This window comes from Lichenostomus cassidix, chromosome 2 (assembly GCF_008360975.1).
Source record: "Lichenostomus cassidix isolate B80296 chromosome 2, HeHo_3.0, whole genome shotgun sequence".
Classification (NCBI taxonomy): domain Eukaryota; kingdom Metazoa; phylum Chordata; class Aves; order Passeriformes; family Meliphagidae; genus Lichenostomus; species Lichenostomus cassidix.
Window position 1 is genome coordinate 128522678 of NC_139482.1, and position 26967 is coordinate 128549644.

The 26967-nt window shown below is 39.1% G+C and overlaps 1 protein-coding gene across 4 annotated transcripts in view; it reads left to right on the forward strand.

Annotated features, from left to right (window-relative positions):
• Positions 1-1151: 1151 nt before the first annotated feature.
• The window catches only part of DPY19L4 (dpy-19 like 4), a 33525-nt gene continuing 7709 nt past the window's right edge, over positions 1152-26967 (forward strand). For 2 of the 4 annotated variants that reach the window (XR_014850204.1, XM_085053236.1), the window contains exons 1-18: positions 1153-1376; positions 4957-5064; positions 6034-6158; positions 6887-6977; positions 8771-8892; positions 9715-9860; positions 11697-11820; positions 12375-12509; positions 13726-13857; positions 13946-14044; positions 15238-15311; positions 17121-17279; positions 18946-19065; positions 20145-20265; positions 21706-21762; positions 24116-24198; positions 25963-26095; positions 26528-26686. Coding sequence is in view for 3 of the 4 variants with exons in the window: in XM_085053236.1 (XP_084909362.1) it covers positions 1232-1376; positions 4957-5064; positions 6034-6158; positions 6887-6977; positions 8771-8892; positions 9715-9860; positions 11697-11820; positions 12375-12509; positions 13726-13857; positions 13946-14044; positions 15238-15311; positions 17121-17279; positions 18946-19065; positions 20145-20265; positions 21706-21762; positions 24116-24198; positions 25963-26095; positions 26528-26686 (2133 nt within the window). In the remaining variant the exon portion in view is untranslated. Of the gene's footprint in view, positions 1377-1718; positions 1740-4956; positions 5065-6033; positions 6159-6886; positions 6978-8770; positions 8893-9714; positions 9861-11696; positions 11821-12374; positions 12510-13725; positions 13858-13945; positions 14045-15237; positions 15312-17120; positions 17280-18945; positions 19066-20144; positions 20266-21705; positions 21763-24115; positions 24199-25962; positions 26096-26527; positions 26687-26967 lie in introns of those variants that run through there. The other 2 variants (XM_085053239.1, XM_085053238.1) reach the window with 2 other exon arrangements.

Consider the following 26967-nt stretch of genomic DNA (forward strand, 5'->3'; position numbering starts at 1 on the left):
TGCTCTTTTCATTGCTATAATTATTTTTGCTCATTCCAGTAACTTGAAAGAACCCCTAAACTAACAAAAACCCAAAAATAACACAAAACAAAACCAAAAAAAACAGATCAAACCCAATACATTAGAAATGCAATGGATAATTTCTGGATCATTAAAAACATAAGCAACTCCTTATCTATCCAATAAATCAACAATCGCAGAAGCATTTTAAATTTTATTTTAAAATCCAAGAAACTTAAGAATTTCATTTTATGCTCCAACAGGACACACCTATTGGTTTAGTTTTTCCTGGCAGCTCCCAGACAAGTAACCAGATCAGTTTTCCAGCAGTTGATCAGCCATTGGCCTGACGGCAGGTCAGGAGACATGCAGCCTCCAAGGGGCAATTCCCATAAACCTCTTCGATGGAAGAGTTACCAGTTCTGTAATCACAGAATCAGTGAGGTCGGAAAAGACCTCTGAGATCATCGAGTCCAATCTCTGACCAAACATCACCAAATCATCCAGACCCTGCCACGAAGTGCCACATCCAGTCTTTCCTTAAGCACCTCCAGGGACAGAGAATCTACCATCTCTCTGGGCAGCCGGCTCTAATGCCTTATCAGCCTTTCTTTGAAAAAATTCCTCCTGATGTCCAACCTAAACTTCCCCCGGCACAGCTTGAAGCCATGTGCTCTCGTCCTGTCTCTGGCTGCCTGGGAAAAGACAGCGACCCTCACCTGGCTACAGCCTCCTTTCAAGTAGTTGTACAGAGCGATAAAGGCACTCCTGAGCCTCCTTTTCTCTAGGCTAACGTGGGGCCCCGCGGCCTCTCTGAGGCGCCCTGTCGCTCTGGAGCGGGGCTGGTGGCGGGAGCGGCAGGGAGCGGCCCTGCTGCCGCGGGTGCCGCTGTCGGGGCTGCGCAGCGGGGCGGCGACGGCAGTGCGGAGCTCCCGCAGGGGATCCCTGAGGCCCCTGGCAGCGCCCCTGTACGCCCGCTGTGCCCCGGTACTCCCGGTACGCCCACTGTACCCCTGTACGCCCACTGCACCCCAGTACTCCCGGTACTTGCGGTGCGCCCGCTGAGCCCCTGTACGCCCGGTACGCCCGCTGTGCCCCGGTACGCCCGCTGCGGCCCGGTGCGCCGCCGCTCCGCTCCGGCCGCCCCCCGCGCTCCGCAGCCGCAGTTCCGGCGGTGGGAGGAAGCGCGGGGCCGCTCCGCTCCGCTCCGCTCGGCTCCGCTCGCCGGGGGATGCGGGAGCACTCCCGCCCCCGCGGCCGGCGGGAGGCGGGCGGCGGCAGCGGTAGCGGTGCGGGCGGGGCGGAGGCGTCTCTCCGCGGAGAGCGGCGGGGGGACCCGGCGGCGGGCGGCGGGCACAGGCCGGCGATGGAGGAAGGTGAGGGGCGGCTCCTCAGGCCGCGGAGCCGGGGCCGGGCGGAGGGCGGTCGGGGCCAGGCCGCTGGCTCAGGCCCGCCGTGTGGCCGCCCCTCGCGGTTTGTGCCGGGGCCGTGCCGGGACCGCCGCGCAGGGACGGAGGTGAAACACTGGGCTGCAGGACACAGGCGGCCTCCCTGGCCCAGCCCTCCCCGGCAGCCCTTCGGGCCCCATCCCTGCCCAGGGCAGCCCGTCCTTTGCAGCCCCAAGCGGAGGCGGCCGGGCCGGTCTCCTGGGGACATGGGGTCTCCTCCTCTTCCCTCGCCCGGCATTGTCTCTGGGTAGAGCGCTCGGGGCAGCATCTATGGGCCCCGTGGATGCCTCCGTGAGTGTACTTTCTCTTTGGCATCCTTCCGTATGTTTTAGTCAGACCTCTCTCTTGTTTCGTTACGTATTGGAGAGCATCCAAAGGAGGGCTACGGAGATGGTGAAGGGCCTTGAGGGGAAGCCGTGTGAGGAGCGACTCAGGTCACTTGGTATGTTCAGCTTGGAGAAGACTGACAGAGACCTCACAGGAGTTTACAATTTGCTCAGGAGGGGAAGAGGAGGGGCAGATACTGATCTCGTCTCTGTGGTTACCGGTGACAGGACCCGAGGGAATGGCCTGAAACTGAGTTAGGGAAGGTTTAGGTTGGTATTAGGAAGAGGTTCTTTACCCAGAGGGTGGTTGGGTACTGGAACAGGCTCTCTAGGGAAGTGGATGCAGCACTACCCCTGACAGAGTTCAAGAAGTGCTTTGACAGTGCTCTCAGGCACATGGTATGATTATTGAGGTGTCCTGTGCAGGGTCAAGAACTGGACTTGGATGATCCCTGCAGGCCCCTTCCAACTCAGGATTATGTTTCACTTTTAGCCCCCACACAAGCATTTTCCTCCATGTCTTTTCAGTGCAAACCCCCTTTGTAAGGGGTAGGAGGTGGCATTTAGTTTTCTTGGAGAAATCAGCAGAAACAAGATTGTTAATAGGCACCCAGAAAAATGCAGGAGCAAAACAAGCCAATGCAGATCTGTCCCATGGCATATTCCAGCCTCCCAGCTGTTCTCAGCAGAGTTGCACATGGTTTCTATGTGTTTAGTAGTCTCTAGTTGCTTGTCCTCTGCAACTGTGCCCATCTTCTCATGAATCTGTGCAAACTGTTGGTTTACAGAACATTCTTTGGGTAGGAGTGTTCTACGTGAAGGTGATGTGCAATGAGCTGGTTCCTTTTAGCCTGACTCACAAGGTTTGTTTGAGAACTTCCTGTATTAGAAAAGAAGGTGAGTCACTTCTCAGTATTCAGCGTGTTAGTGCGCTAACTAGTAAATGTCTGGCATGTTTCTGTTGGTCATCCTCCTTTCCAGACTGAGGTATCTTCAGCTTGCTTCTTTGTTCCTTGTATGGGGGCCATTGTACAACTTCGACCAGCCTCATGGCCCTTCTCTGAATGTTTCCCAGCTTTATCTTACCCTTCTCTAGATGAGAAGACAAAGAATTACAGACCGTGCTTATTTAGTAGGTGAAAAATAGATGAGTATAGTGGCACATGGTATGAATGAATAACATTTTTCTGTAATAGAAACACAAAAGTAATTGGGATGCATGTTTTCTGAACAAGAACTTCTTTGGACTGGGAACTTACAAGGAACTGGAAAGCAGATGAAAAATTGTGTGCTGGATAGAATTACTAGAGGCTGTGTCATCAGTTCAAAGTTTTAGGTAATTTTTAGTTGTCAACTTGTTTGACTTTCATTTCACCCTGTTTAAAGGATTCACAGAAGTGAGAACAACATTTTTTTTGTTTGAGGCAGCAGCAAGAAACAGAAGTAACACACATCTTTTTGAGTTATTGCTTTGGGGGAGACTATCTTGAGCAATCTTCAGAACCGAGGTGAAGATCATTTGCTGACTGAGATGTTGTTGTTTCAGAAGTAGAATTTTAAATTGTTGTTTCTTTGGGAACTTTCTGTTACTGCTGTTATTGCTATACTTGATAAGTTTGTTACACTCTGCTACGTCTCACTTTTCTGCCAGAGAAGCAAAAGCCTTTTCCTCCAGTATTCCCAGTGCTGTTGCTTTCATCATAAGTGAATGACAGGGGCACTCAGTTTTCCTTCCAAGCACATATCTGTACACTTTAGTGATCTAGGATTTTCCCTCACTGTATTTTATTTTGCACGGTACAAGTGATTTTTAACTGCAGTGTACTTGGTGTTTGCATTGCTGATAAACTTTTCATATACATGACATGAAGACATGCTGGTATACATTTGATTTTGGATTAACGTAATGATAAATGTGATACTGAACACCCTAAACCTTGTTTGAAATCTTTCCAGTTCTTGTCTTGTTTAACAAGGTAGACATTTTCTGTTCATTTCATGAAAAATGTTACCGTTGAGATCGTGGTTTGCTCAGAATAAATTATAAATTGCTGTGTTAACACACAGGTGTCCTGTTACAGGCAGACATTGCTTTAACCATTTATATTTCTATCTCTAGATTCTAACTTTCAGGTCTAATAGCCAGGAGTTAAAAGTAGACTGAATTAGAATTGAAGTAATATACAACCAGAGTACTTAAAATCTTTGTTGTGGGATGTGAAGACTGACACTTCAGGTTTGAAGTTGGATGGGTTTATGAAGGAGCTGTTTTAAGTCCAGAGGAAATTGGTGGCTGCAAAATTTCAAGCAGTGCTGGACAGTAGGTCAAACAGAGAGCTAAAAATTCTGGAGTGTGAGTTACAGTTAAACCTTTTTGTCACACTTCCAGAATGACATAAATATTGTGGGATATCTTTAATATGCTAATTATAAATACTTTTTGCAATGAGTCTTTTTGTATGTAGACTTGCAGTCTGTGAATTAGCCCGTTGCCTTTCAGACTGTAAAATAAATGGACCAGGGCTTCAAACTGCTGCTGATCCAAAAATGTTAACAGAAGCCCGAGAAGTCCTTGGTCTTGTGATGTGATCTATGTGGTTGAGCAGACTGGGCTTTTAAATTATATGTTAGACTAAAAATTTATAGATCTGCTTAGTTCCAGTAGATCCAAAAGCAGGAAAAATATGATATTATATTTACTTTATAAAAGCCTTTGCCATATAAATAATAAGTATCTCAATTTAAAAGTAATGGACTAGCCCAATTTTTGTATTACACTACTATAGCAGCATAAAACCAGGATGAGAGTAGAGTAGAATTGGCACCAGTTTCTTCCAGTGTCTGCACCAACTTATCTAAATTACTGATTTCCTTCATTTGTGTAATATATTCACCATGAAATAAACCAGTTAGCTTCCAGTTTGGGTTCTGGGTAATCCCAGAGTATGCCCTCAAGAGAATACTATTGTTTTTTCTAAGGAATAACATAACAATTGATTTCTGTAGTGTTATATTGTTATTTTAGTTGGGCATATGACATACTTGAGTTGAGTCTTTGTCAAATATATCTTCCATGGGATTGAATCAGTAGCAATAACTGGCTGCTACCTGCTGCTGTGTGGATTTCTCAGTGTGATTTTAGGTATTGTGTTGCAATAACTTTAAAAAAAAAATGTCTTCAGGGGCAGCAGACCTGCGACAGAGAAAGAAACAAAATTGCACAGAATCTGACAAAATGGCTCCAGAGGAGAGAAACAAAGAAAACTCAAAGCTGGGAAGGTCGCCAAAATGTAAGCTACAGCATTTTTAGCCAACTTTTGATTGTTGTTTTCATTATTCTTTTACATTTTATGGGAAGATATTTGCAGCACAGTAATTTGTAACAGACTTACTTTGATTTAGGTTTTTGACTGTTTCAAGAGAAAACAGGCATGCACATTAGAGTTGTTTAATAATGACATTTTCTGTATTGCATAGTGAAATGGTAGACTTGGACTGGTTCAGGCTTGGGGGGTAGAGGGAGAGAAGTTAAGAAATTTACTGTTGTTACTATTTGCATACAAATAAATATTTTTATTGCTCCTGGAATGATCTTTTAGTTGGAAGCAGAGACGCGTGAAGTAATGGTACTGAAACAAGAAAAGACCAAAAAAAGTCCTTACAGCTTTTCAAGAAAAACAACTAAAACTAGGTATAATTTTAGGCAAATGTTCACCAAGCTACCAAAGAACTTTTATGTTAAAAGTACATAGTACATCAAGGGAGCTAAAGGTGAAGTAGACACCCTTTGAATGAGTTTGGTAAAATCCAGATTAGTTCCTTCTTATATTTAAAAACAGAATGGAAAATAGAATGTCTCAGGAATTATGTTAGATGTGGTATCCCACCTCTGTCTGCTAATGTCTTTAAGAATTTTGTGGTGTTTTGGGTAGAATCTACAATTTGCTGTATTTATCCGGAAGAGGCTTTTCCTTCTCGGAAGTCATTTGAAAACAAAGCTTACTGGAATGGAGAGAAAATTTGCAGTGTAGTGTGTATTTTGTCTGAAGGTCCTGTGAAGCAATGATAACTGGGAAAGAAAACTACGGGACAGGAATAACAAACCAGTTTTCAATGTATTTGTGTTGCTGATAGTGTGATAATTCTCATGCCAGTAAGTTTTCTTGTTCAGAAATGAGAGTCATGTGTAGGATGTACTGCTTGTTTCTCAATCGTCTGGACTGTTTTAGCTTTTTCACTGTTCCTCTGTTCCTTTTCAGATATGTTAATCCAGCGTTTTGCTAAGCTTTTCTTCGGCTGTCTCGCAGCAGTCACCAGTGGAATGATGTATGCTGTGTACCTCTCAACATATCATGAACGGAAATTCTGGTTTTCCAGCAGGCAGGTAAAGATAAGGTTAAACTACTGAAGCAAAAGCCAAATTGTGTCCTTGAAATCAAATCTGATCCATGTCATGTTGAAACTACTTGCTCACAGAATCCCATGTTCTTCTATTGAGGCCTCTGTCTTTGAAATAGCTTTTTTTTTTTGTCTTCTTTCTTGTCTGTTTTTTTTTTTTTTCTCCTGCTAACTGTAGTCTTAGCTTGTTATGCTTTATGTTTTTCCATGCCACCCTTTATCCTTAAAATACCCATCTAAAATATGGAGAAATAACTGAAGGACACTGGAATTGCAGAAGCTAATCAACAGGAATATGTTTTGGGCTTTTTGGGGTGGTTTTTTTTTTGTGTTTGTTTTGGGATTTTAGGGGTTTTTTAATATATATTTTTGGTTGCTTGGTTGATTTGGTTTTGTTTTTTTAAGAACTCCATTAGTAAGTGAAGTATAGAAAGTTGAATGAAATTCAGGTTTGTGAATATGAAAAGATCCTGTGGATTTTCTGCTGACTTACAATGTGGATTTGGGTTGCTCTGATTCCAACCATGTTTGCTAAGTTATAGAGAGCATTTTACACCTGACAGAAATGCTGTGAAGATTAATGTTTCGTAGAATATTTTGAAGATGCACAGTGAAGTCATAACCATGTGATGTATTACAAAACCAGTCTATCTGAAATATATCGTCTTCTTTGGAAAGAGATTGCAGGAGATGAATATTTTTTTTTTTTTCTAGGAACTTGAACGAGAAATTACATTTCAGGGTGACAGTGCCATTTATTACTCATTCTATAAAGAACTGCTAAAGGCTCCTTCCTTTGAAAGAGGTACAAAATTAATTTGTTTTATTAACTTGGAAAAGTCCTGTTTTCTTTGGAGACAATAAAAAACTCCTGCAGACTGGGGAGACTGATTTTATACTCTTACATTGGTGTATTGGTCAGATTAATTAAAAACCACACGCTGTCCTAACTTTTCAGTGTCCTTTAAAAAACAGTGTTTAACTACCCTCTATTCCAGCAGATTGCCTTTAATCAGTACTGTAGAATAGGGTTAATATTACTCTTACGTTGCTCTGTATTAAAGTTATCATTGGGTTTGCCTGTGTTACAATGGTGGATTTTCTGCCATGTAAATACAATTTATGTTGAATTTGGGAGTGAGGGATGAAAATTACTGTTTTCTGTCCTCTGACAGGAGACAGAATGATTTCTGTCACAAGCTGATCTGTTCCATCCTGTCCCTGCCAGAAGTTTTTACTTTTGTCAGCTGTGGTGAATAGATGCTGATGAGCACTGAGTGGTGGGGACAGAAAGCAATAGAAAGGAGAACAAGCTGAGTGACAATGATCTCTCCTTCCTTTGCACTCCTGCTCTTTATCCTGCACTGGCTCTGGGGCTCACTGACCCTGGGTCCCTAAACCAAAAGAAAATTAAAGCAGTGAAAAGAAGAAGGAACACTTTCATGCTAGTTCAGTGAGTTCAGAAGTGCACTGTACTAGCATGGGGAAAATGCAAGAACTGAGGAGAGAAGAGGATGGGCAGCCCTATATCGCAGTGGTCGGCCATTGAATTAGTTCAGTCCCTTTGTGAAACCTCACTGAAGCCAGTAAAACTAAACTTTGTGGTTAGCATTTTATTGGTTGATCAGCTTCCCAGCTGAAATGTAGCACATCAGCAATATATGAGAGGTCTTTGGTACACTTAGTGTCTCATTACCTCTGGGAATATTGCCCATGCTGTGAATGGATAGATTGCATGCCTCATTCAGGGATGCTGTCTCTGCAAACAGGTAGACTCATGTGTCTGCAAGGTATTACGGGCATCCAGTTTTCAAGAGTGTATCACAGTTGTGCTGAACTCAGTTACAAGTCCTGAAAGACCTGGTTTGGCCTACAGAGAACCAGCTACGCACTGTACACCAAGATATGCTCAGACCTGGAAACAGTTCTCTGGTTTGACTGTTGCATTGGTTTTGAGGCTTTTGTCCTCTCACATATCATGATTTGGATTGTTTTTCCTCTTCCCTCTATTGTCCTAAGTATTGACAAGTCTTGTCTTAATTTATAACTTTTTGGATGATGTATCCTTCAAGTATGCCAGCTTCAATTCCATCTCAACCCCATAGAAAGGTGTATTTTGTTTGGTGAATGATTCTTAGAAATCTCAGAAATGCAGAGCTGAAAGGGGTAATGAGGCCATCATAGCTGACCTCCTTCTGGAGACAGGTTTAATACATCCTGCTCATCCCTGTCTCACTTCTTAAGAACTGTCTTCTTAAGATCTGTCTCACTTCTTAAGAACTTCTGTGACCATGATCTGTAGGTAGGTAGTTTCAGGACTGCATCAGTATGTTACTGGAAAGACGGTGCTTCAGGTCATTTGTTTTGGGCCTTCTATTTAAAGACTAGGTGAATAAAGGGTAAGAACTTTCTAGCTAGATTAGTACTGTGAAATTACATCTGACACAGAAATTTCTCCTTGCTTTATAACTAGGTGTGGTGTATCAGTCAGTAGGTTTAATGATCAAATCTGTTTCCCCCTACATTTGAATACACTTTGGCTTCTTTTAGGAACAGCAATAGTAAGTGATTCCAAGAATATTTTTTTTTTGTCTATAGGTGTTTATGAGTTGACACACAACAATAAGACAATATCACTGAAGACCATAAATGCTGTCCAGCAAATGACTTTGTACCCAGAGTTGATTGCCAGTGTTCTATATCAAGCATCTGGTAGCGAAGTATGTGCATTTCTCCTACTTTCTGTGCTGTCATTATGGTTGTACTTGTGTGTGTGTATGACTTTATGTGCTGTATACAATGAACACATGCATTTTTTGTTGAATGAGTTGAGCTAAGACTCTCACCAGGTCCAGGTTCTCCTCAATTCTGATCAGTCTCTGGCACAGGATTTTGGGGGTTTATATTCACTAACCTTTTCTGTTATTCTTTGCTTCCACAGACTGCTTAGAAATGTCAGGAGTATTTGTGCTATTCATTAAAAACAGGAAAGTTAACTCCTTTGGAGTATGGAAGTCTATTACAGTGGTACCTGTCTGCCCATTCTCAAGGGAAAAACACTTCTGTAGATAAACCTTTTGTCAGTTTCCACTCTACTCAAGCTTTGTTCTGCTTATGCTGCATACTTGTGTCCTCTCTCCTTATCTTTCTTTTTTATTTACTTATTTCAGAGCCATTTTTGCTACATCTTTGCTTCTCCAAGTTCCTTCCTTTTATAACTTCTTCCAGTAGTCCTGTGAACTTTGTATCCCACTTCAGTATAGATTTATTAAATCTGACACATACAGTATTCAAGCTAAAGCAAATACCAAAACCACAGCACCAGCCAGCTGAGTCCTGAAGTGTGCACTTAATTCACACTGCTGTGTTCTTCATGAGCCCCAAATAAAAGCATGCCCAATACTTTTCTAGAATAGGAGGCGTCTCTTACCTGTTTGTAAAGCACCTAGCACATTGTTAGCAGTAACAAATAGTAAATAGTAATAATTTCCAGCTTCAGCTCAGTTGCCACTATGTCTCTTCGTTTTTATTTGTAATTTCAGGAAGTTATTGAACCAGTGTATTTCTACATTGGTATAGTTTTTGGACTGCAGGGAATTTATGTGACTGCATTGTTTATAACCAGTTGGGTTATGAGTGGGACTTGGCTGGCAGGAATGCTGACTGTAGCATGGTTCATTATCAACAGGTAAGAAAAACATCTTTATACAATCTAGTTTGTCAATAAGGTATTTTAAAATATTAGCAGATTGAAATGATTTTAATTAGCGGATTGAAATGCTTTTATTAAGCTTTGTGTTCTCACTGTGAGAGCAAAATCTTATGGTGAATAGCAAACATTTCCAAGAGATTCGTTGATTCTCATGATGATTTTATTAATGGGAAGGCCTCCTGTTGTCCAAACTATTCACACTGCCAGTTGAACTGACTTTATGTATGTGTGTGAGTACAATAATAAGGAGTATGCACACACAATTTCATTTTTCAAAAATATTCCTCAGAAGGTTTGGTTTTGTACTGGTGAATGAAATGTCCAAAACTGCCGTAAAACAGCACTGCGCTCTCTGGCCAGCTCCAAATATTGTGACAGTTGTCCTGTGGCTTAGAAGGAAATTATCAAGTGCATTTTTTGTAAAGAATATTTGATTTTTTTTTTTTAATCTTCTTTTCATGGTGGGTTTTTCTGCAAAGTGGAGTCTTCTTAGATGATCTTGATATTAAGATTTTTAAAAAAAACTTAAAACAATTCACTCGGAATTCCCCTTCCCCTTTTGAAACACCACAATAATAGGGAGCCTCATTTGGGCAATGAAAACCTATATTCATGCTCCTGGTTTGTCACCATGGAGCTCTGGGGCTTTTGTGAACTTGAGAGCACTTGAAATAAAAGACCGATGGAGGAGCAAAATGTTAGAGATATACCTTTTAAGTTGAACTGTTGGGAAGCATCTTCTAGGAGTGTGAAGTTATCATGACTGAATCTGTGATTAACAGCTAAAAATACTATTCATCAAGTTGGTGTGAACAATGGAAAGTAGGAAAAATGGTGAATAAATCTGTAGTTTTTTCAACAGTGAATAAGATTAAACATTGTCAACAAAGTGAAAGGTTTAGTAGTTAAAAAAGCTCCAAATATGCCTCTGTAAGGGGCTTCAGAGGAAAAGATGAAAGGTGATGCTTTTAAATACGCGAATGATAAAGGAGCTTGAGGCTCCTTTTTAAAGGCATAGTAGACACAAAGAAGACTATGTACCTCTGAGACTGATGCTTTTGATCACATTTGAAAGCATGACTTGTGCTTCTGAGTCACTTTAGCGCTTTTAAAAACTTTCGCCTACACCTCTAATTGTGTGGATACTGTCAAGTCATTCCATGAGAAAACCCTGCATGCTCCCCATCCGTCTTTAATCTCTTGTTTTGCTGGGCAGAATTTTTCCCTGTAGACAAATATTTGCTGCTGCTGCTGCTGCTGCTGCTGTGAGGGAGCACCAGTTTGTATCCTAAGTATGTTGTGCTCAACCACCTGAATCACTTGTTTAAAACATATTGTATGAGAACTGAAAGGAATCTTTTCTCTCAGCTATGAGCTGATTTTCATTGTAATGTGGAAAGCTGCTTCCAAGGCAGCAGTCCCCTGCCTGGGGACATAAGAGCATTTAGCACTGCTCCTGGCCAAAGAAGGCTCCCTTGGCCCAGTGCAGGTTGGCAGAAGCTGTGATTCATACCACTCACACAGTGTGAGGCAGATCAGAAAAGGCTCAAGGCAGATGCATTTTGGCGTCAGTCCTATAAATGCCACGTAATACTGAGACCTGCTAAATAGATAGAGATTGGGCCTTCCATGCTGTTACTAAATTTTTGAACTGTATCAGCAGCAAAATTGTGCTAATTTTACTTTGCACCAAAATCAGGAATAGTTTGCTTCCAAGGCCACATTTACAACTAGAAGTGACATTTAGGCTTTCTTTAATATTTTTGTTCCATAAATATTTTAATATTTTTGTTTCTCTGTACTTTATTCTAGGACAGATACAACAAGAATTGATTACTCCATACCATCAAGAGAAAATTGGGCTTTGCCGTATTTTGCATGTCAAGTAGCAGCTCTCACAGGCTATTTAAAAAAAAACCTAAATTGTTCTGCTGAGGTAAAGCAAAATTAGTTTCTTAATAAAGAGCTGCTGGTAAAACTGTACTCTAGGGTAGTTGCTAAGTAGATACTTCTGCTATTGTTGCTCTTCTGGGCAGAAAACAGAAGATGTTTTGTTTGTTCTTTTCAAAAGAGCCAGTTGGATTTCACCTAGGCATGTGCAGTTTTTGCTAAGCAACTTGTGTCCTACCTTGTTATGCCCCCAGGAGGGTTCAGTGAGAACAGTGTGGTAATGAGCCGTGTGCTGCCTTTTTTAAATGAACTGATGCAGAATTTTTCCCATGTAAACTATACTTTTTGAAGAAGATAGCGGTTACTTCCTTACCCTGTCTCTCTCAAAAATGTATCTTTTGATTGGCTTTAAATGTTTTTAATACTTCAGTAATTACTTTCTTCCATCTGAAAGTTAAGCATGTCTGAAGTCAGTATTTTAATTATTTCCCAAAATAATAATTAATTTCTGTAGTTTGTGTTTTAATGACCTGTCAGATACTTGATGACAGAGATGCATAGATACAAAATTAACGCTTTTTCTTTCTTTTTCTCTTCTAGAAGTTTTGTTATCTGTTGGTGAATGCCTCAACATACACCTTCATGATGATGTGGGAATACAGTCATTATCTCCTGTTTGTCCAGGCTGTTTCTCTTTTCCTGCTGGACAGCTTTGCCCTAGCACAGACGGAGAAGGTATTGGAACTTTTCAACCTACTGATAGTTGGGGATTTACAGGCAGCCCCTGAGGTGCCTGCCGTTCATAGTGCTCAGGAGCTCCAAAGGGCACAAACTGGGTGATGAGTGTCTTGCAGCCTGGGCCCAACTGAAGTGCATATCATATCCATCAGAAGAATAAAATAACTTTAAACTGAGTCTTTTTTTGACTGCTGTGTTTGGGACAGAAGCTAAACAAAGCTTCTGAGACCTGAAACATCCTTGGAGAGATAAAGGAGTGATGAATGATACTCCTCCATTTTGGCCTAGCTGTCTCTTCTTTCTCCTATTCACAGCAGGGTGGGCAGACCAAAGAAGTGCTCTCTTGGCTCTGTGTGGTTAAAGGGCTTATTTTCACCCTCAATGGCCTGTCCTGCACTGATTTGCCAAAAAATAGACTAGTCAGATGTTAAAGGCCAATTGATTTTTCAATACAAGAAAGTATTTAAACTTACTCAGCAAAATGGTTCTTAGAAATGTTGCTACAATCAGGCATTTTTATTCTGCCTGTTGCAGTGGTATATACACTACTTTGTACATGTGTGCCTTCTGGTTTTATTAGATATCAAACTGTGTGCAATTCTAATTCTTCACTTCTTCTTGGAGTTGCTTTTTATTCTGTTCCTCAGCAGTGCGAAATGTTTGATTTATTGTAGTTCAAAGCAGGGTATATAAGGGAGAAAATGGGTGTTTTGGTAAAAGTCTGAAGAACCAAGCATCAAGGTTTGTAAGATCTGCTTATCAAATAGTAAATAACAACAAGTATTGGTAGCAGTCTGAGTATTCCTGAGACAGGTTAATAAACAAGTTACTTTGAGGGCAAGGAGAGCACCTGTTGGCAGCAGTGAGCTCTGTCACAAATTGTATGTTCTTACTAGTGCATTGTGGTTACTGCTTCATGCTGCGTCACACTGAGCTGTTACCGAATGGGGAGACCTGGTGAAATACTCCCACTTCTGGCATTTTTACAGAATTCTTGTGAAGTAATTGTCCACTTGTTACTGAGGCTGACCAGGATCATTTAATGTGAAATACTTTGCAGAGCCAAATGGTACCCTTCTAGACTCATAAATTGAAGGATTGATATCCATTAATCCCCTGATTAGCAGAGGAATGAGTGAGCTATCTACTGCTCCAAAAAGCAGGATTTATATCCACTGTAGTTTTATTTTATTGTTTATTTTTTCTTCAACAGGTGCACGAGGTATACAAAATCTACCTGTTTTCTCTTGTCTTGGGGTACCTTCTGCAGTTTGAAAATTCAGCCTTACTAGTATCACCATTACTGAGTCTTGTAGCAGCTTTAATGCTCTCCAAATGCCTTCAGGTAACTACACTTTCTTCTAACCCTGAGTTTAGTTTTAAAATTCAAACTGAACTCCAAATGACACAGCATTCTTTAAATATTTTTGCAGATGAATATGAAAAAAAGTACATTTGTGTCAAGATTGCTGAAAATAATGTATATTTATTTGGTACTTACAGTAGCAGTGACACTAAACTTCTTATTAAAGGTAAGATTCCTCTGAAAAAGTTATTTTAATTGTCAGAATCTAAATGGAAAGTTGCAGATATATCTGGAAAAAATCTTTCAAAGTGTTGCTTATCTTATTGATACCATAGTTCATGCCTAAGTCATAGCAAATATGAGTACTAAAAACTGAGTCATTTGGTAGCAGCTCAAACAACTTAGTCTTGTTGGGGTTTTGGTCTTTTGGGTTGAAACAGTGTAGAAATACTCTTTAAAAAGACATTTTATCTCCTTTATAAATATAGGTTTTGTTATAACTTGGATGGCCTCTGCAGACTTGTCTAAATATTAAAAACAATATTCTTGTGCATGGCAACACAGTAGCCAGGAACAAGCATGAGTAGTCTTACGGTAGATAATAATTTTCAATTAACTTTCAAGTAGAACATGGGAACAGAGGCTCTCACTTTGTGTAGGGGTCAGATAGGAGTTGAGATTACACAGTGGGATTTTGGCCTGGTCTTGTATTTTGATTAGCAATTCTCTCCTGCTAGCTATAGCCTTTTACACATATTATTGTGCTTTTCCTCTGTGTCTCAAACTCACCTTGGTTGTGTTAATTAATAGTATTAACTTAAAAGTAAAGAAACTACTGAACCCTAGAAGGTTTGAAAGAATACTCACTTGTAATTATTTTCTTGTGCCAGTCAGACTGACTAGTCTTGCTGTATCTCCAGGAAAATAAAATCTAACCTTGAAAAGTATGAGTTAAATTACAGTTACGAGTAAATTACAGAACTTTAGGCAGCTCAGATAATCTGTGTGAAGATTATAAATGATCATAACTTTTGCTGCGCTGCAGTCCTGTTTTCTAGTGGAGCCAAGTGCAATGCTCTTAGGCTTGCTTGGGAATAAGTCTGTGTCTGTTTTTCATAATCGTTTTTACACTGCTCAGTAGTCTTTTGACAGCTTACTGGCAGCTTTTCACTTTCCCTCCTGTTGTGGTATGTGAAATGAAAGGGAATAATATTCTCAAGAAAACCCTAAATATAAATTTATTGAAGTGAAGATTTACAGTACTATACTGGTACCTTAATTGGCACACTTAATCCACTTTGTTAGTTTTAACTAAATCTTGAATGGTTGATTCTTACCTGACATTTTGTAGTCTGAATGACTATGTGAAAGCTGCTTCCAGCATTTAATATGATTTTCCTCTGCTAAATTAATTTTCAGATGTTCATTCCTCATAAAGAAAATGAGCATTTGCTGAAGTTCATTGAAGTAAAACTTGGCTTAAACACCACTAAGTAAGTTTTTTAAACTCTTTACACCTCCCAAGATATCCAAACTTTTGAAATCTCTCTGAGAAGTGTAACATTTCAGTGGCTTGTGAGAATCTTGTAGAGGAGCTAGGGAAATAGTTTAGTTATTTGTTGCCTAGTTTTAAGATTGAAGTAAAAAAATACGGATATACGGAATTTACTTAGGTTATTGAGGTTTCCAAAGTACTTCAGTATTTTTCACGCTTTGAGGTGAAAGCATTTCATGGATTTTTGTTCTCTTGTGATGTTGAAAACTGAAAACTTTCTGCACCCTGTCTAGTGTTTCTAATAAGACTTGAAAGCAAAGATAATAGGGTAAAGGTGGCAGTACTAGTTTTTTATAGCCTGGAAAAGAAGGCTTTAGAAAGAGTTATGAACTATCGATACTATCTCGAAAGAGGCTTGGGTTGTGGGTATCCCCAAAGCCTTCCTGTATGTTTTGGAAGAAATTAAGACAAGGGATACCTTAAACGTCAGAGGGAATTGTTGTGATTCTAAGAAAAACCATTAGTATCTGTAAAAGAGTTGAATGTTGGACTGCAAGAAGATGTCATGGCAACAGATTTTTCTGGAAAACTTCCAATAGAGTGTTAGTAAGGACTGACACACGTCTTGGACCCAAGCCAAGACTTGCAATTCTGTGCAGGAATTCGAACTCTCTACTGAGAACTGCATCTCTCTTACAAAAAACTGCTTCACAGCCTTTCAGGGAAATAAGTGGAAAATGACATCACACCCAACTGAAACTGTTGGGGAACTTTTGGAAGACAAGATGCAGTGACGTTGACTAAGATGCATTGTTTAACACACACACATACCCATTCTTGAGTATTTTGCAAGAAAAGGAAGGACTCCTGGTCATGATTTCATTTTATTCAGCTCCCAGGTATTAATGGATCTCCTGGTTTTTTTTGCCCCCGGGGACTTGCTACATGTCACTTTTCAGGCTGTCAGGCTCTGCAATGAAGCCAGAGATTGAGACAAACTGAGTGCCTTTATGCCTGGAACAGTGCGTAACTGTGTTTTGGAATTATGATTTGCAGCACAAGAGCTTCAAGATCTGTCCTTTAAAGCCAGTTTGGACATGCCCAGCTGTTAATCTTTAAACTGATTCTGTCTAATTGAAAGTGGTTCAGTCCTCTAGTCTTCCCTTGGAAGAAAATGTAAAGAGGGAGGAAAGCAAAACAAAGTAAAAGAATGAATTCACAGCACTACATGCTGCACCAGTTCCAGTTGTGAATACACACTGACAGTGCTTCTTGGCAGAGTGTATCACCTTCCTGCTCGTTAACTGAGGAAGAAGAATGATGAAGTGGGTTCGGCTGCAGAACTAGAATTTCAGCATTAAGGATTTTATTCCTGGCAGTGCCTCAAGCTTCTTTGTGATCTCAGATGACCACTTTCCCTTCTTCATCTCCTTGTTTGGAATGAGGACAAGCATACCTTCTTGCATCAATATCTCTAAAATCTTAATCCACTGGGACAACGAAGTGCTTTGTGGTCCCATAAAGGAGTTATATGTGAGGGTAGGGCTTTTGTGATATAAAGGAGTTGTAGTCTGGTCTCCTCAGGTCACGGATATTTTTTGGGAAGATGAGCTTTTGACAGTTACTCTAAAGAGTGTTTGCAAAGCAGTTTCAAATGATGAAAAGATAACTTTTCAAGGATGAATTTAAAGTAGTCTCCTATGACATGAATGGGTTAAACTGTGATTATTTTGTGCTGGGTTATGGGTTTTTTTCTAATCTATGGGGTATTGTTATTGTCTTTAATGGCATGTTTTTACCTTACTAGGAATTTTACAATGAATTGGCTCCTTTGTCAAGAATCTCTTCAGGCACCCTCCCAAGACTTTTTTTTGCGACTAACACAGTCATCACTGTTGCCTTTTTATATTTTAGTATTAATTATCTGCCTTTTTTCTGTAACTCAGGTCATTTTTAGGAGAATTTGGTAAGTAACTTGTTTATATGAAAAATAAGTTAAAAATAAGAGGCTCCTGGATGCCTAAGGGAATGGTCATCATGTTGCTCCAAAGCTTATTGTACCATTGAGCTTGTCAGGATGTGAGCACCAGTGGGAAGGCCCACCAGAACCTCCTAAAGAAAAATCCTTTAGTGAGGAGCTTCTTGAGCATCCCTGCAGTCAGGACAGGGAGTTGTCATTGTTTTTTTTCCCCACAGGTGCAATTCCTGCAGAGGTCTGGCTAATGTTTGCTGATGTGCTTATGTCTCTTCCCATTGCCAGTGAAAGATGCTATATCTTTAATTCTCCTTCCAGCAGCAAAGTTATCTGATTGTTGCTAGAATTTGTTTTTCTGTTTTGGGTTTGAGGGTTTTGTTTTTTTCAAGTTTACATGCTGAGAAAGATTATGTGGGTGGAGCTGAGAGGATTTTGGATTTCTAATACTTCTCTGTTTGTTTTTTGAAATGTTTGTTTACTGTGATAAAGGCCATCAGTCTTTGCTGCTCGGAACAGAGCTGAAGTAAAACTGACTCAATTATTTTTAGTTCCACAGTGATTCACAGTTCTCTTGAGAAAAGGGACAGTGGAACTGTCTTTGTAAAAACACTAAGAATAGCAATACTTCAGATCCGAGCATAAACTCTCTTGGAAGCTCAGTGGTTAGGAAATTATCTCTTACTGGTAGAAGATGAATGGTGTAACTGCTCAGGTGTTGTAACAAATTTCTCACTTGTCTGCAGCAAAAATCAATAGGCTTGTTTCAAGAATGAAGACTTCTAACAGATAAAGATTATGGTGCTATAAATGAAAATGTTTGTCAGGTTGGATGTGTGATAGTATATTCAAAACAATGGAGCACACTTCTGATGGTTTGCTAGTGGTTGAAATAGCTATTTATTACTTTGTAATGAGCAGTGACTACACTATGTCCAGCACCTTTTTGAAGAAAAGCTTAAAATAAACCTCTTTATCTCTTTTATTTTTTAATATTTTGAATCAATTACTTTCAAAACATTTTCTCTATTTTTTGTAAGAAAGCTTACTATAAAAATTGTAACGTGAAGTCACATCATGGTAGAAAGAATTGTTATCTATTTTGTGCCTTGGTGTCTTGTTGGTAGAAAACCTTTTGTTCCAAGATTTTGGCTATGATTTGTATTTATAATATATTACTAGAATTTATGATAATGCGACTAAAGGCTACTTTTGTTATCTTTGTTGTAAAATGGTATACACATTCCATACACAATTATCATCCTACAGATCCCATAATGCTTTACCAAGATAATGATATGAAGAAACACAAAATGCATGTTCAGCATGATTCCTCTAAATGTTTGTAGAGTGTACATGCTCTTAAATTACACTGTCTCTTAGTGCTGGACAACCTTAAAGTAAGATCTATGGTCATAGGCAGTGATCCTATTGTATTAATTTACAGCCATTGCTCCAGGGAGGTTGCAGTCTAAAACAAGGGACAATGGGTACTGCTAGGTCATTGATCAAGTACAAAAAGCAAGTAGAAAGTGTAACAATATTACATGCTGTGGTATGGAATGATCTCAGTGTAGTGCTGACTTAAAAGTATTTTCATTGGCACCTTTTTGTGGAATAATGTCTGAATTAAGTGATGTCTCATTTTCTCCAACTGCAGTGGTGAACCACTGAAAGAAACAGTTAAACTTGAGGATGGTCGAATTGGAGAGAGGCCAGAAATAGTTTATCATGTCATTCACACAATTTTGCTTGGTTGTCTAGTGATGTGTTTGGAAGGGTAAGTCTGATTTTGATGTATCTCTTTTGAAAGCAACAGAATTCCTTACTGGACATGATAGGCCATTCACTCCTTTGAAATTCACCCTTTTTCAGAAACAATTTTGGCATATAGTGGTACCCCTTAGTAGGGGAGCAAAGATAATTTTGATTATAAATTGGATATGGTTATATAAACAATTGTGCTTGGTCTCTTTAATGTGTTTTCCAAGCTTTAATGCAGCCAAAATCCAAGACATTAATTGAATCACATTTTAATCACTTTCTTTATGGTATTTAAGTGTTGAAGTGTGCTGTAATTATTTTAATACCATGTTCTAGCAAGAGCTTGTATAGTATCTTGATGAACTGAGTAGTGCTGGAATACTGGGATATGGAAGATTTCTTATCCATCTTCTTGTGTGTAGGCTACCATGAAGTGTACCTTTGCTTGATACGTTAAAGCAGTAGCAGAACTAATTTCAAAAGTATTGTGTTAGGTCTTAAAGATAGAAAAGCTGATGCTTGGAAGACATTGTTCTAATCTTGTCTCTCAGCTTAATCAGCTTGAAGGTGTCGGTCTTCTGTTTTTATTAGGCTCCTCATCCTAAAATCTAAATATTCACAGGTTCTGAAAGTGAGCAGACTATTGTGTTATCATGACTAGCTTACCCTTAAGAGGCAGACAACAACAGCAAATCATAAATTGTTAATTAAATATTTTCCTTTCTTCAGGAACTCCCTTATAGTACATTGTACTTTGCCAAATAGCTGCTTTTAACCCTTCTTGGCTGGAAAACTACAACAGCCAAGGGACTTTACTATTCTTTTTGTATTTCTTTCATCCTCACCTGAACTCTGTGAAGGATTTTGTCAATTTTTACCTTGGATTTTGCTCCTCCATCTCACAGCAGATAATCAGAAACCTGCTCTTCTGCTAGAGAGTTCCTTGGTTTACCCTCCAGTGACATGAAAGTTGACCTCAGATTGTTTGAACATCCAGACTGTGTTTGACAAAAGAAAAAATCTGAATGTTTTAATAATAGTTTGAGTACAGAGGCATGCACAGGGTTCCAACTAAGTTATTGCAGTGTTTTTCAGAATGAAATATCTATGGACACCTTATGTTTGCATGCTTGCTGCATTTGGTGTGTGCTCTCCTGAACTTTGGATGACGCTTTTCAAATGGCTTCGACTGAAAGCTGTGCACCCAATACTGCTGGTAAGTTGCTGTTTCCAAAGTCTTGGAAAATGCAGCTAGCAAGCATATAGCTTTGCAGAAAACAATTACCTAAGACCTATGAAAGAACCCATGAAAGCAACAGGTTGTTCTGTGAGCAATGAGGCACATATAGTCTGCTTTTTCTGTGTCTTTCATTCGTAGTATCACATGTTCTCTGGTACCTGTTGATAAAGTTGATTTCACACTGCAAACTTTTCTCGTAAAAAGCAGAGCTGTCTTCATCTCCCTTTCACTCATCTCAGTATCTTTTTACAAATCTTTGAGACTTCAGTCTCTCTGTCATATCTAGTTGGGATTGGTCAAGAACGTCATGCACTTTTTAGGAGGAAAGCAGGAGAAAAAGTACAGGTGTGCAGGGAAGACATAAGCCTTGTTTCACCGAGAAGTGAGTCTTAAAATATGGTAGTAAGCTGTATTTAACTGCTGAGAGTAAAACTGCTTCATAAGAAATGGTAAGTCGAATTACTTTGCCTAAGATTTGTTCATGTGTGGCCATTATAAGGAAGGGTTGTGACTGAAGATAAGCTTGTATTACAGTACAAATGATTCCTCTGCTACCAACCCTAGCTTTATTCTCAGAGTGACAAGAGTTGCTTTGTGTGATTTTTAGCAGCTTTGTGCATTTTATTAATAAAAAAGGGATAGGATGTTGCTTACCTTAAATTCAAGAGGCTTACAGGAATAAATATATTACAGTTAAAGGTTCATTATGTCTCCTGTGAAAATTCCATATACTGCTATATCAGAAACATTGACTGTGTTCTTTTAGTCAAGGAGTAATAATATGTTCAGGTACATGGTAAGCACATTGTTCTGTATACTTTGTGCTTTCTGTAAAGCAGACCTGCTTTTTACTATTAACACAGTAGATGTGTTAGTGATTTATTATCAAAGGAGTGCCTTGTGTGCGTTCCTTACCAAATGTTTCTGTACCATACAATCTATTTTTTCCTTATTGCAAAGCAAAAATTCTGTCAGCTAGAACGATGGTATGCTAAAAAATGGGTTTCTGGGTCTTGCATATCAATAATGCTAATCTGAACAAAAGCATCAAGAAGATCAGAGATTTGGAATGCTTCATTTTTTCCTTTCTCATATTTTCTCATTGCATTTAAATGCCAGGTGTTTACTTTCTTCTGTTCCCTACATCACATGCACATGGAAACATTATTGAGTAGTAATTAACTGTTCCTAAAATTCGTGGTAAAGTTTTTGTAAATCAAATGAAGTCTTCCATGCTAAATTAGGCAAATTCTTGTTTGAGGAAAGTTTTTTGCCTGGTTGAAAACCACAAAGTTTCACTTACTGTCACTCTGAGGTTTGAGGCATAAATGTTGCTTACTGTACGAGCAGAATCAACAGACACCTCAGTGTTGGAGAATGGTGCATAATTCATTCTTTCTAACATTTACTTTCTAGGCTCTCATTCTGAGTATGGCAGTTCCCACAATAATTGGATTCAGCTTGTGGAAAGAGGTAAGAAAAGTACCTTTGTGGAGTGCTCTTTGTATGTAGGCATAATATGAGTCAAAATGATGGGCAAATATAATGAAATATACTCTGTGAAATTAAATGTATGTGATGAAACTGAAGTTGTCATGCACTGAAAATATGGGGTTTTTTTAAACAAAACTGTTCACTTTTTTCCATATAAGGTATCTGACAATCTATTTTGTTAATGATCACTTCTTGTAATTAAAACATGTTTAAATTTAAATGAAAACTTTATTATATGCAGCTGTTAAGCTTTGGATATATAAACTGTCTCAACAAAGAAAATACTGCCAAATAAAAACTCAGGATACTGAAAACGGTGTTGCTTAAATCTTAGTTTTAGTGAGGAGTGAAGTTAAGTGAAGTAAAATTACAGGAGGCCATATGCAAATAATCTGTTTGATTAAGCTTCCCATTGTCTGAAAAGCTCCCATCAAATTATAATGGAGTTAAATTCTTTGTGCAGACCATTGTGTTGAGGTGTGTGTTTACTACAATATAGGGAAGAAAAGCCACAGATGTTTCTATGTTTAAAGTGAATACTTTTAGTTCTTTATTGCAAGTTGCAGACAGACTGGGAGTAGAGTATTTGGTAATTATTTTTAAACTCCTGTGAGTGCAAAAAATATGTGAAACAGCTCAGAAAGTGTAATCCTCTGCTGTACTGGCACAGCTTTAAAATAGTTTGGTTAGTCTTCTAAGAATTCGTATATAGAAGCCAGTCTTGACCAGCAGTACTTTAACAGGTTTTATAACATCTATTTTACATTGCAACCAAATTTTCTATTGTAGCCTTTTTACATGTTTTTGATGGAGAAATAAATACTGTCTGTAAAAAAAAAAAGTTAGAGTTGCTCAAAAGAGTTATGAAATCTATTGCAATAGAGGAAACTAATTTAGTTAACCAAGTGATTCTTTTCAGGTTGTTTTAATGAAAGCAGTGTGGGGGTTTGGACTCTAGAGGGCTTCATCCATTACAGATCCAGCTTCTGCTTTTAAGCAGTGGTGAGCAGTTTGCTCTCCAGGTTTTTAACTCATCGCTGAGGGTGGGAATGTTGATTAGAAGTAACGGAGCAGCAAAAATGCCTTGAGACTCCTAATCTGATACCGTGGCTATAAACGGCTGAGTGTATAGCTCAGCATCTTTTTGCTTGGCTGCCTTCTGTCTGTGTCTGACATAGTCCCTCCTCTAACTAGGTTTTTCCAGGTGCTGTGATTGATGAATGAAGCAGGTTCTCCTTGGGGTGGCAGTAGCAGTTCCTCTTTCCATCCCTCTGTTCTGGGAGTAGATCTGATGTATGTGTAACAGCAGTGCTTTCAGCTCTGACACAAACATGGCAGCTGCTCTTGTGCTGGTTGTAGACTGCTGTCACTTGACAGCTGAATTGTCCAGGTAATGGGGGTGGAAACTGTTAAAAGCAGGCTCCCGCGTCTGTCTGTCCACTGTGGCTGTCCCAAAGTAAGTTGTCCCTTTAGTCTGGCATAACCTGTAAACTTTATTCTTTCCCAAAAGAGCTGATATCCAGTAATTTCCACTTAGCATTTACAACAGCATGTACATGTACCTGCTCCAGCCCCTCAAGGCTGGCCAGTTTCTAGCCATGCCTTTCTCAAATAAATAAACACTCCAAATGGCTCAAGGGCAGCCAAAATCTCCCGTCTTAATAAAGGACCTCAAACTTGACAGGGTATGGAAGCCATGATGCAGGGTTGCAATCTGACCTGGTTTGAAAGAGATTCTCACTTCACAGAATCCTTCCTTTTCTCAAAATGTTTTCCAAGAGCATAAACTGAGATATCCCACTTCATACAGTGTAGTGTGCTTTGCTTCACTGCAGTGATTGTAGTCAGAAGCACATTACCAGGGCTCTTCTAGCAAATTTCTTCTCTCTTGTCTTGCTTGCATAACATCTTTCCATCAAGTCACAGCAGTCTAATCCCTCCTGCTCAAGCAGGTTTACTGTGAGAGATTTATCTTCTTGGTTCAGTGCCCTTATTTTTAGGTATTTGCATATGACCACCTGAACTATGTTTTTGATGCATTTGAGGCCATTTAATGTTGATGAATGTTGTTGCTGCTATTTGTTTATTTATTTTTAAGTATTCTAATAAAATAGAGAGAGATGAGAGCTTGTGTTCAATATACTTATTTTGGAGAGGGTCTCCTGCTGTCAGGTAAGTGTAAGCTGAGCTTTGCAAAATATTCAAGCAAAAGCACCAGTCAGGAGGGAAAACTGTGGAAACCCATTTCTGTTGTGTCACTTAAGGCTTTAATGTAATGCGGTGCACTATAGATATTTCTTTAACTGTTAATAATCAAAAACATTTCCATCAGTTTTTCCCTAGAATAATGACAGAGCTTACAGAACTGCAAGAATTCTATGATCCTGATACAGTAGAACTTATGACATGGATAAAGTAAGCATGAAGTCCAACATTTATATTTTACTGTTTTTTGTAAGGGTATTTTTATCTCAGCAATTTGTGGAGCTACCTCTATCAGACTGGATTTTCCCTTGCTAAGTCATTCAGTGATGCATGGGGGGATAAATGTATATTTTAAGTTTGGTATTGTTCCCATGAAAAGAAACAGGAGTTTATAATTGATTACAAGAGAAGATCCTGAAACACTCAAGCAAGTCGTGTTTAATGTCATTGCGAGACCTAGGTTCCAAATAAAGGTGGAGATCTTAGGACTTGCTTCTTTGCATGCTTACTTTTCATTAGATTGGAGGATTCATTCATTCATTGGATTGTAATGCCAACAGGGGACAAAAACACTGAAATGTTACGTGCCTGAGCCAGTAAAATGAAATACTGAAATAAAAATGAAATACAGTAAAATGAATGTGAGGATTTAGAGACTTTTGCCAGGATACATAAAGAGGAGCTTGTATGATTCAGACTTCCCCTTTGCCCACAGCAAGTATGGAGCTATGTTATATAGTTCATACTGAACATATTCACAGCTAATACCAAGTCACGTTATTTTCACAGATACTTTTCTTACCACCAAAAGTTTCAGAATTCCATTCTGCCTCATTCAATCTAACTTTGAACTATGTCATTAGGAGCTGCACTTTTCTGCAAATTAGATCCCTTGTGTTCAGATAACTTAGCTTTCGCTGTACTTTTTTAGAATATTACTTTCTGTATTTATGTAGTCTTTAATGTCAACCTGTTCATCTTCAGAAAAGGCAAGGCTGGTAATTAGTGTTCCAGCCAATTTCTTCTTGTTGTAGTAGTGTATGTTTGTCACTGCTGTAGCTCTTCAAGGCAGCAAGTGGAATAATGCCAAGTACCTAATGGCTTTTATGTTAGTCTGTATATACTTCAAGTACATAATTAATCATGGTGAATTGCATTGAGATTCACTCAGCTACGAGCAATTTCACTACCCTTATTTCTAGCAGCTGTTCCTATTTTTAAAGAAAATAAAGGGGTTTTTTTCTTGTGGATATACTTAGCTATCCATATTGAAATTTTAATTCAATGTCATTATTATAGTATATTTTCTTAAAGTCTTCTCTCTGATAATGTGAATTTAATTTGAATTTTCTGTACAGAAGTCACCAAAGTCTGTAATAAAGTGTGACAATGACTGTTTTCTTTCACTACAGAAGTACAGAAACACAAATAGTAAAAAAATTACACCAAACCCAGAAACATAATTACTGTAGACATTATTCTGTATGCTGACATTATTTTCACATAGATTATGAAATACATGGTCCTAGAGATCAAGTTATAATAATCACAAATCTCTCCCTTACAAGATAACATCATGTTGTTTCTCCTTTTATCTGCCATCTCTCCCAAGCTTGTTTTGTCACGAGTCGACAACCATTCAGAAAAGCAGTACTTGGATCCATTCCAGGACTGCTCTGAATGGTGCTTGGTGAATTGCAAGGAGGGGAGAACATTCATCAGCCCTTGCCCCAGCAGGAACCCTTCCTTTCAAATTCCATAGTGCTGCAGGTCTGAGCTTTCCCTGGCAAGGAGAGAGCTGCCACAGCAACACCATCACCAATTATAATTAGACCCCCAATGAAAATTGATACCTATGTTTAGTTGGTTTCCTGTCCAAGAAGGGATTTAAGCATCTATTTTACATCACAGTGTGTAAAATTGTTTTGATGAGGGCATCCTGTACTCACATACATGTTGGTGTTGCTTTTGCAGACGACAGGCTCCTGTGGCTGCAGTGTTTGCAGGCAGCCCACAGCTCATGGGTGTGATTAAGCTCTGTACTGGATGGATGGTGTCCAGCTTGCCTTTGTATAATGATGATGATCTTCTGAAAAGAAATGAAAATGTGAGTATCCAATTCCATAAATGTGGCATCTCACAGAAACTGTCTTTCTCTTCACCCAGATGTAATGAAAAAGAAATCAAATGTGTTGGAAGGGGGGAGGACGTGGAGTCCAGCAGACATGGAAGGGATTATCAAATAGATTATTAGTGCTTCACTCTGGACAGAAACAAATGTCAAAACATTATTTCTGAAGACTTTTCAGGCCACTTGAAGTATGTAGGATAAGAATTGCCATCAGCAGAGACAAATACTTCCCATTCAGTTGGCCATTGCCTCACTGTTTTGGAGATCTCAAACCCAAACTTTTTATAGCTTGGTGTGTACATATAGTTTATAATTGCAGATAGTTCATCGTTGCAGGGGTGGGGATTTCCCAGTATTTAAGTTATCACTGATTTTTGCATTGCATGAACATGTTTTCTTAATTTATAGATTTATCAGATCTATTCAAAGAGGTCAGCAGAGGATATTTATAAGATACTCACATCTTATAAAGCCAGCTTTCTGGTTATTGAAGATTCAATTTGCAATGAAGTGGGACCTGTAAGAGGATGTAGAGTTAAAGATCTATTGGATATTGCTAATGGTCATGTAAGTATTGGTGAGGTGAGAAAAACTGAATGTTTGAATGCATAAATACCTAAATTAAAAATCTTATAATGCTGGTCTTATTTTTCTTATTGTAATTGACATGTAGACAAAGATTCATAAATTTTAGAAGTGTCAAGTTTTGGATTGCCTGTTTCTTAAATTTGTAATCTTACCCAATACCATTAACTGCCCTAATCCTGTCTATCTGTGCTGCTTTTCTGCAAATCATTAAACACCATTTAACTATATATGTGTTCAAGACTGACACCTGAAGAGGTTAT